Source organism: Sinocyclocheilus grahami, unplaced genomic scaffold (assembly GCF_001515645.1).
Source record: "Sinocyclocheilus grahami isolate Dianchi unplaced genomic scaffold, SAMN03320097.WGS_v1.1 scaffold464.1, whole genome shotgun sequence".
Lineage (NCBI taxonomy): Eukaryota > Metazoa > Chordata > Actinopteri > Cypriniformes > Cyprinidae > Sinocyclocheilus > Sinocyclocheilus grahami.
In genome coordinates, this window is record NW_015505643.1 from 322,893 (window position 1) to 333,377 (window position 10,485).

At 35.1% G+C, this 10,485-nt stretch overlaps 1 protein-coding gene across 1 annotated transcript; it reads left to right on the plus strand.

Annotated features, from left to right (window-relative positions):
• The first annotated feature begins 2,767 nt into the window (after nucleotides 1–2,767).
• On the plus strand, nucleotides 2,768–7,139 carry LOC107553055 (zinc transporter ZIP13-like). The gene is made up of 7 exons (XM_016235145.1): nucleotides 2,768–2,794; nucleotides 3,475–3,603; nucleotides 3,779–3,868; nucleotides 4,612–4,662; nucleotides 4,894–5,026; nucleotides 6,054–6,153; nucleotides 6,287–7,139. The coding sequence occupies exons 1-7, from the start codon at nucleotides 2,768–2,770 to the stop codon at nucleotides 6,360–6,362; spliced, it is 606 nt and encodes a 201-aa protein (XP_016090631.1). The 3' UTR covers nucleotides 6,363–7,139.
• Nucleotides 7,140–10,485: the final 3,346 nt, after the last annotated feature.

Sequence of the window (10,485 nt, forward strand, 5' to 3'; positions counted from 1 at the left end):
TGTGGAATAAAGGCAATTTAAACTCGTATGCCATGTTTCAATATCCTATAAAGATCAGATGCTGAAGACAGCTGAATTTATTTATCCTCAATATTATGGGTGATAGTTATAAACTGTGTGAAGAGATTGTGTTAGCCCTGACTCGAATGCATAATCTGATAGGCCTACCATGTTTTCATCTCTATGTAGATTATTTTCCTGTGTTGGCAGTAACTGAAAGGTGTGGTGTTTTTTTGTAGGTTGTCCCTCACATTGGAGTGGATGCACTTAGTCTATATCTAGACCAGTGTTTCCCAACCGGGAAATTTAACTAGTAAAAAAAAAAAAATTTTTAAATTGCTAAAATGTTCATAAAAGCAGCTATTATTACATAATAGTCATTTCTGATGTCGCCAATAATTAGAGATGCACTGAAATTCCGGCTGCCGAAAATTAGTTCACCGCTCAGGTTTCACTTTCAGGTGGTGTGACGCTCTGTGTCACGGCCCATGTGAGTGCTCCACTCATATACCGTTCATGCTCATCGGAACAGCAAAGTCCACTCAAAAATCAAGCTGACAGGAAACATCGATGTAGTACAGTATTGTTTCTGTCTGCAATAGCCCTACTGTACTGCTGTGGTAAATGGGCAACTCTGGTAACGCTGCCCTCTCATTCATTGATCTGCTAACCGTTATGCTCAGGTGTCCTCTGATGGTAATAATAACTTCCTAAGATGAAACATTATTTGGATAATTGTTAAAAAAAAAAAAAATCTCTTAATAGCCCTACTGTGTGTTAGACCTACCTGAAAAACTAAAGCAAATTATTTAATTTGTAGGCCTATCGTTATTTTTTATTTGTGCTATCATTAGTAATTTCTTTATTTATTCTTATTTTATTATTAGCTGCTTAGTCTCCTTGTCATTTTTCATTCAATTCAAAGTTTTAAATCAAGCTATCTCGTGCTACTGCAACAAAATTACCCAGCTGTAAAATCAAAAATACACTGAGTGAGCAAAACTTTGTTTAATTAGCATTATAACTAGCTATCTCACAATGTTTACATATGAATAAAAGCCTACATTAAAATCTGTCATATAAATTGGTCTTTTCATTAGAAATTAGCCTACTGATTGCCACCATTGATGGACAAAATGTTTTAATAATATTAAAAATATCCGTATGCCAGTGTATTGTGCAGTTCTTCCCTGCTGTACCGAATATCTATACTTTTCAAAGTATCATATCGAAGTTAGAAATTCAAATATTGTGACACAATTAATTTTGTAGGGTGCCACAAATTTGTTAAAATTTCCAAAGGGTGACTAAAGAAAGGTTGGGAAACACTGATCTAGACCTTTCAATTTGTAGGCCAAGCCACAGGGCTAATTCACCATGGCTTCACCCTGGAATTTCAAATGTGTTTTTGAAATAGAAGTTTTTTTACACTTGTGTATTGTGTTTACCAACTTTAATTTTGAAGGTGTTGTTAACAAGTTGCTATATTAGAACTACAACAGGTATTTAATTTGGAAAGCAAATTAACTCACATCCTTGTGGTAGTTGCTGTGGGAAAAAAATCTTTCAAATAATGGTTGTACAAAAACTAAAAGAAAAGTTTGATCAGAGTTTCTGTGCATCCAATAATAATACAGTTTAACAGATGAAACTGTGTAACGAAAAAAGAAATACACTACTGTTTAAAAGTTTGGGGGCTAAGTTATTTTGTTTTAATTCTAATATGCTGATTTGGGGCTCAAGTAATATTTCTTATTATTGTCAATATTGAAAAGAGTGCTGCTTAATATTTTTGTGGAAATTGTGATCCTTTTTTACTAGAATTCTTTGAACATAAAGTTCAAAAGAACTGCTTTTATTTTAAATATATTTTTGTAACAATATAAAAACCTGATCAATTTAATGCATCCTTGCTCAATAATAGTATTATTTTCTTTTGTAAAAAAAAAATCTTACTGACATTGAACTCTTGATTGATAGGGTATACAGAATAGAATATAATAATTTTTCCCTTTGCTGCTTATGCCTGGTTCCACATTTTGTTTTTTCGTACTGTGTTAAAGTAATTTCCCAGCCACAGAATAAGCCACAGTTATTATAGGTGATTCGTCATTAAAACATTTTTATAAGGTGTCAGGTCCAGTCCTAAATTAATGTGTAAACCAAGCCTGGTTGATTGATTGAGAATCTTTCCCAAACTGATATAAAGAATCTTGCAGAGACGGTAACCAATCACTGGGAAAAATGTGTTGAAAGCAGCTGCTACCAGCATTCCATCAGCAGACAGACGGGCCACAGAAGTCAGCCACGGTGCACAGAAACCACAGCTGAGAGACCTTACAGACTGTGGGCTAGAACAGGGAGGAAGCGTCTAGTCCTGTTACTACAATCGAAAATGCCAGCTGCTGTAAACGATTCTCTTCTCACAGTCAGCTTTTGTCAGCCATTTCTGTCTCTCTAAACTGTGGAAAGAATTTGTAAATTTAGAGGCAGAAATGTTTTTAATGACCCAAATGCTTACATTTTTGGACTTTATGAGTGTGAAATGTAGACATGAAGCTAAACTGAGTGTTATTAGTCTGCTTGATTTAAGAATTAAAAAATAATTTCTAGTTATTAACTGCTTAAAATATCTATCCAGAGAGTGGTGGTATGCTGAAGATTCCCACGAAACATTTTCCTCAGTTTATATAAATGAATGTAACATGTTTATAGCAGTGTACTTACAACAGGCAGTACTGTGAGTAAACATTTAAAATATGCAGCAATGGCACATAAAATTGCATGTGTTAGAGTGGGTTAGGATTGTTGGGGGGTGATTTTAAAAGTTGGGGGTCGATAAGATTTTGAAATCTTTTTGAGTGAAGTGCGTTATGCTCACCAAGGCTGCATTTATTTATTAAAAAATACAGTAAGAAAAGTAATATTGTGAAATGTTAATGTTTAAAGTAACTGAATATATACTGATTATATATTCATATTTTCAAATGTAATTATTCTTATGTTGGCAAGGCTGAAATTTCAGCAGCCATTACTCCAGTCTTCAGTGTCATATGATCCTTCAGAACTCACTCTGATCTGATTTTGTGCTCAAGAAACATTTCTTAATCAGTTTTGAAAACAGTTGTGTTGCTTAATAATTTTGGGGAAAGTGTGATGCATTTTTTCAGTATTATTTGAATAGAAAATGGAAAAAGCCACATTTATTTGAAATGGAAATCTTTTGTAAGAATGTCAAAGTTTTTACTGTCACTTTTGGTAAATTAAAAGTATTAAAATGAATGAATCTATCAATCAATCTTGCTGACCCCAAACTTTTGAATAGTAGTGTATCTGGTTATTTTTTCTTTGTATCTGATTTCATCTGAAGATTTGATGATGGGTAAAAGTGTCTTTTTGCTCTTGAATGCTGTGAAATGATATCCAGATTTGTTAGAAAGACTTATCATGGTGTTCTCTCTCTTTCCATACTAGTCGTCCTCAACAGATCTGAGCAGCGAGGTCTCTGTGTCCCCAAAAACAAATGGCATCTGCTCCAACAACAACTCCGACTCCAAGCCAAAGACTGACATCAGCCTTTACGCAGAGCCAGAGAAAATAAAGGTAAGATGCGCACACAAATCACGCCTTGTTCACAATAAAAGATCTAAGAGATAAATGCATTTAAATCTAGCAATGTTTCCTTGGAACCAATCAATACAGCATTTGTAAATTGTCTCTTACCTATTATCTTTTCTCTTAGATTTATTGTATATGCTTTGTTTCTTTATTTTTTCAGACAAGTGGTTATCTAAACCTTCTTGCTAACTGCATTGATAACTTCACTCATGGGCTGGCAGTGGCAGGAAGCTTCTTAGTAAGCCGAAAGGTAAGGGCAAACGGAGACCAATTCTATATGAATGGGCTTCAGGGTTCATTAGTACTACTACAGAACTCAATAAAGTAATGCTAAAGTAAAGCTGATTGCTGCTAGAACAGCCTACTATAGAGTGCACTATTAATGAATTGTTAATGTAACTTAATGTGAACAATTCTGTGTAGGGCAATGATTTTATGTGCTTTATAAATAGATTCAGAGTTCCTGTATAAATATAATCTGATTTGGCCACTTTTAAACCTTAAACTGATAGCCTCTCCCATAGTTCTTTTGATCAGTGTAGATCATTGCAAACAGTGAGATAGAGATGTTTATGTGATGTGTGGGAATATTTATAGTGCGGTAGTATTTATATGGCTTTGTGGAGTTGAAGTCCAGGTGGAGAAGCATACGGCTCCCAGCATGCGTGGGGAGGGGGTTTCAGAGGAAATGGACTTGGTGCAACAGAAACCACCATACTTGCACAGAAAACACACTTTTACACATTTGCTCACTTGCCTGGACATACATATCTGGCTGCAGAAATGCAAGGGAGAGGATTGATGGAGAACTGTGCCATTTTACTGTTTTCCCTACCTCCGCCATAGCTTCTGTTGACATTCAGTTAAACATATGTGCCAAATAAACATTATGTGGATTATAAAACATGGTTTTACTGCCCTACCGTGGTTAAATTGGAAAACAAGAGTGCACTACAATATGTTTACAATACCTTATTTTACCTGTTCTAACAGGTTGGTTTCTTAACAACATTCGCTATTCTGCTTCATGAGATCCCTCATGAGGTACGTATCTCAATATCTTTCTGTCTTTCTCTGTTTCTTGAGTTTCACAGCCAGGTAATTATTACACAGAAACGATGCAATACATTTTTAGCTGATCGGTAGCAATTTCTTACTATTGACTTGGAATGATCAAGGAGTCATTCAAGAGATATTTTATGTGAAATGTCTCATTTAGTGCTCAGTACTTACCAATTTCTGTTGCTGTGCACACATTTCTGTCTTCATGAAAAGGTGGGAGATTTTGCTATTCTGCTGCGAGCAGGATTTGACCGTTGGAAAGCTGCCCGTATGCAGCTCTCTACAGCGTTAGGAGGAGTCCTGGGGGCATGTTTTGCTCTTTGCTCCCAATCACAGAATGGGGCAGGTGAGACACCTCAGTCATCAGACATTTCTCAGATTAAACACTACAGTTCAAAGATTGGGGTCAGTAAGATTCTTTAAAAAAAATTAAACATTTTATTCCATAAAAAATTAAAATAAAAAAATATATATATTAAATAAATGCTGTTCTTTAACTTTCTTGCAGCACAACTCTTTTTTTTTTTTAACACTGATAATAATAATTGGTTATTGAATGATTTCTGAAGGACCATGTGACACTGAAGACTGATAATAATGTAATGGAATAATGGCTGCTAAAAATAGAACAGACTTGTTTTAACACTTTTGTAATAGTATTTCATATTACTGTTTTTACTGTAGTTTGATTAAATAAATGCAAACTTTGTGAGCACAAGAGATCTTTAAAAAAAAAACATAAAAAAAAAAAAAACGCCCCCAAACTTTTGTACTGTAGTGTATCTTTGAGCTTTTTCATAGATAGATTAGATAGGTCGATTTTTTTTGTATTGTCATTGTTTTGAACAACGAAAGACTGTTTAGCAGCTCACAAGGTTTTGGCATAATAGACAAACATGAATAGATACAAATAAACATAAAATAGACAAGAAGAGAGGTATTCCAGAAGGTAATATATAGTGCAAGATATTGTAGTGCAAACTGGAGCAAATTAAACAAAAGCAACAGTGCAGAATACAGTATCCATAGTATTGGTGTATACTATAGAAATGTATATCATAGTGCTAGTAAAAAAACAAAACACAAAAACTACTAAAAACACAAAACATGTTAACTTTCTTCCGATGTCAGTGGTGGTTGTTGTTTGCACTGTTGTTCTTCCTTATTTATGACTTAATGTAGGAATCCCATGCCTAACATGACTTTTAGCTGCTACTGATGCTTAATAAATAAATTGGTGTTTTTATTTGGGTTTTCCACAAAATAAATGTCTAATCATCTATTGCTGGACTATATATGTGGATCAGTGTGCTCATTTAAGCACCTTATCAAACATATTCTTCAGTGTTGGTTCTGCTCACGTGTATTTCTAGAGAATGCCACTGCCTGGATCCTGCCCTTCACCTCAGGTGGCTTTCTATACATTGCCTTGGTCAATGTGGTGCCTGATCTGCTACAGGAGACCAACCCTAGGTAAAGTGTCCACTTCCCTGAGAATGGGGTCTTTTCGGTCTGTTTGTCTCCCACAGTGTTGCATGTAAAATCCTGCCGGACTTCACATATTAAATAAACTGAATGTCAATGATCATATCTCCTGTTTCCACAGGAACTCCTTTCTGCAAATTCTGCTATTGTTTTGTGGGATAGCAGTCATGGCTCTTCTCTCAGTCGTCATGGACTAGCCACAGGCAAGCACTCCTTTTATCAAAGGACATTGAGAGTGCTAACTAGCATGCTGGAGGACTTATGGACAATTCACTCCACTGGTTATGCTTTAATTTAGAGATTTTTGTCACCCTCAAAGACCATGTGAGGAAAGACCAATGAAAGAAACAGCCTTGACAATCAGGTGTTTGAATGTGTGTCCATGTGATTTTAGCCTTATCCTTCATACACCTCTGTGTCCGGATTTAATTGAAACTGAACTCACGATGCCTTATAGGCACCAGCTGAAACTGACGGGAAATACAGGTTTGTGCAAATGGTGCTCAGAAATAACAATGGTTGTTTTGGCTGAAATATGCCAAAACATTTGCAACTATTCTGTGTTCTTGTTCATGTTCCTGCTGGGTGTCATTGAACTTTCCAAATCTTTTTTTTTTGTCAAACACATTTCCAATGTTAGTAGGTTACATCAATGTGATTTGCTTTAATTGTAGCATACTGCACATGCAGGTTTCACAAGTCAACACTTTATCCTCTATTAAGAGAGGCACATACGCTTACATAATCAGATTTTTGATGGTCATCATAATTGAGTTTCCTTAAAACTAATACTGCTTCACTTTCTGTTTAAGTTAAATATATACTCATTTCACACTTAATTTGCTCAAGTTAAGACATATACACACTTTGCATGACTACATATTCCTAATTGCACATCCATTAATGAACACTCCTTTTTTCAAACACTTTTGAAATGCTTAACAGGCCTTATTTTCTCGTTGTATTCCTCAATTGTTTTTTAATTGTGCTGTTTTTGTTTTTCCTTACAGTATTTAGTCTTATTGATTGTGTCCTGATAGCCACTACACTGCTGCATTTTAGCTTTAATTTACTGATTTTCTGTACAGTTCATTGTTGTCTTGACATTGCAATACACAGTTTTCAGTTATTTAGTCTTGGGGATTGATGGATTCATAAGCAGACAGTTCTTTTACTTAACTGACTTGGTGCCATTTCATACATTTCATTCACATTTTTAAAAAGACAAAATAGTTGATAAATGGATTGTCTGTTTGGGAGTTTTGTTTATGGGATGTTACTGAAAAGAATGTTCTGGATGCGTCACATGGAAGGTCAGAACAGTCTTTGCCAGATGGTAAATATTTGAAAAGAGATTATATATTTATTCTATTAACAATGTCATGTTGAAAGAAAAAATGTTTCACTTTTAAGTCCTCCCATTGTTATAGTTGAAATAAAGAATTGTTACTGTTTGATTTAAAACTCTTGTTGCGTCTGGTTTTTAAGTGTGCAGCTTTTACTTGTAGGAGTGCAACTGCTCCTAGCACTGTAGAAATTCCTTGTAGAAATGTTTTAATCGTTTCAGCCAACAGTTTGTCAAATCGGAGTCATTTGTTAACCTCCTAACAAAGTGTCTCTTCCTTATACTGCTGAAAAGCTGTTTGGCTTAAAGTGACCGTTCATCCCAAAATGAAAATTCTGTCATTTACTCACCCTCAACTTGTTCCTAAATATACAAGTTTCTTTGGTTACACTTTATTTTAAGGTGTCCTTGTTACAGTGTAATTATACATATAAGTACTGAGTAATAATGATTAACTACTTGCTGTATGGTTAGGGTTTGGGTTTGGCTTAGGGTTACTTGCATGTAATTATGCATAATTAATTGTTATTATAATAGTACGTATGTGTAAACAAGGACACCTTAAAATAAAGTGCTACCGTTTCTTCTGTTAAATACAAAAGGTGATATGTTGATAACCAACAACATGAGGGTAAATTAGAGTAAATTGGGTGAACTATCCCTGTAAGGGACAAAACCGATTTACCTTGTTTTACCTGCTTTAGTACATTTGAGGACCATGTTCTGATCCACATTTAACCATTGACAGCTTTTTCTATTTCAGGTTTATAAAAATGCTAACATATATTTGTGATATTTCACTTTTATGTCCTTTTTTTTTTTTAGATGCAGAACCATTCTCTCCAGTAGATTGCTTGTGACACTGAAGTGATGCATGTTGAGTGAGTGTCATTCCTGCATTGAAACAGGTCTTTTCTATTGAATTCGAGTTAATTGACTCAGAATGACAGAATTAACAGTTCTGGTTTTCATGTCAGAATGACACTGCATATACAGTACCTTTCTGAAGTACTAAAATGCATTTAATAATGAAGATGCAATGTTTCCAGCATAAGTTGCACATGACCTGCTAAATTACCACCTATTCCTTTGCTGTTACATGTCCATGCGGAGGAAACATTATGCCAAATGACTCTCATGAGATTGCTGCCTCTACCATTATGGACTCCCCACCATGTTTAACAGTTAGCAACCTAGACTGTGCTTTTGTGACGTGTCCACGAGCTTTGGCTTTCCACTACTGTTCCTCTATGCTGATGCAGTTTGCTTGGATGACAACTGTGGGGTTTATTTGCGCATCTTAGGTCTCAGTCTGCAAGGTCTTTGTGTTTTTTAATGCGATATGTCATACTCAAATGGCTTGTATTGCCTGCCGCTCCAAGTCCTGTATGTGTTCAAAGTACCATTTCTGCAACGGTGTCGGCTATGCCAAGATGCGTGCCACAAGCACATTTTTACTGCACAGTCTGGGTCTGGAATGTCATATGGGAATCGGGGTGGTACTGATTTTGTATTCACACTTGTCCTATTTCAACACAGTCTGTTTGGCAAGGGATTGTTGCCATAACGACTAGCCTGTGGGTTGTCTTCCTTTGTCGTCTGCCCTGACAGAGCCCACTGTGTGTGGGAAACCACCTGGAACTTTAGACAATGATATACAACGTTCTATATTTGAAAGCATTTATGCCTTGTCCTTCAAAACCACTTTTAATGGGCACCTAAAACGTGGCTGCTTGTACTAACATGATTTATTCTCCTGTATCTTGACCTGAACCTCCCACGCTTTTGAAACTCTTCTCAGTGCTTCTCTCCCTCTCTGTGGGCCACCTCCATGGATGGCAGGTGGCAAGTTAGTGCTGCTACAGTTCACACAAGTATATTAATAAAACAGTTGAGTGCACCTGATCATGGGAAAATGGTGAGAAATATAGGAACAGTGAAGGAAAATAATGCTGAAATAACAAGAATGTCTGGAAAGGACAGATGCAGCGTTTTAGACATAGATTTGGCCCACCGGATGTAATGTGGAAGGGAAAATGTCTATCACATTTTATATTTCAGTCTAAATTAATGTTTTATTATAGCACAGTAATAAGTGCTTTCTCACCTCTTATAATATGGGTTAGATTGCAGCTGGGAATGATTTAGAAGACAAAGTCTACCATATGTCGGCAGGACACTGCTGTCTTCTGGGAGTTTCCTTTGAGCAATTTTCTGTTCAGTTTTGTATACTTTTCTGAAAGTATACCGTAGAAAATAAAAAGTTGAGTTAACTTTAAAAAAAATAAAGCAACTGGCTGCAAAGCACTTTTTATGTGGATGAAGTTGAGCCAAATCATATGAAAGTTCACTAAAACTACTGGTTTAAGTTGAGTGAACAACCAGTCAAACCTTAAATGAGTTGGCACATCTTGTGTATTCCTGAAGTTTAGTAAACTAAAAAAAAGCTTTGCAGCCAGTTGCTTTAATATTTTAAGTTGACTCAACTACTTTTTCCCATTAAAATGTATAAATCTTACATCCAGATTCTCAGCCAAATTTTTGCATGCTCCTCACATCATTTAAGAATACAAATGCATGGAGTACAAACCTGTAAATATAACACAAACAAGATTTTGTCATTATTACAGAAAGTATTTATTGTCATTCTGCAAAATGGCACATTTGGTATGTGATGCAGTTTTACTCCATTCAATATCAGGATTTTTAAAAAACTCCACATTTATTAGAATAGACATGCAACAACATTTACAACAAAAATGCTCTTAAATTATTCTTTTAGAACCAGAAAAAAAAGTAACAATAAAAATATTACAATTCTGCAGTAATAAGCAAAGTCTTAAATCAAAAGTCACAACAAACCTTGCATATAATTTAAAAGAAGCTAAATTTGCTGTCACTTTATACTTTCATTATATATATATATATATATATATATATATATATATATATATATATATATATATATATATATA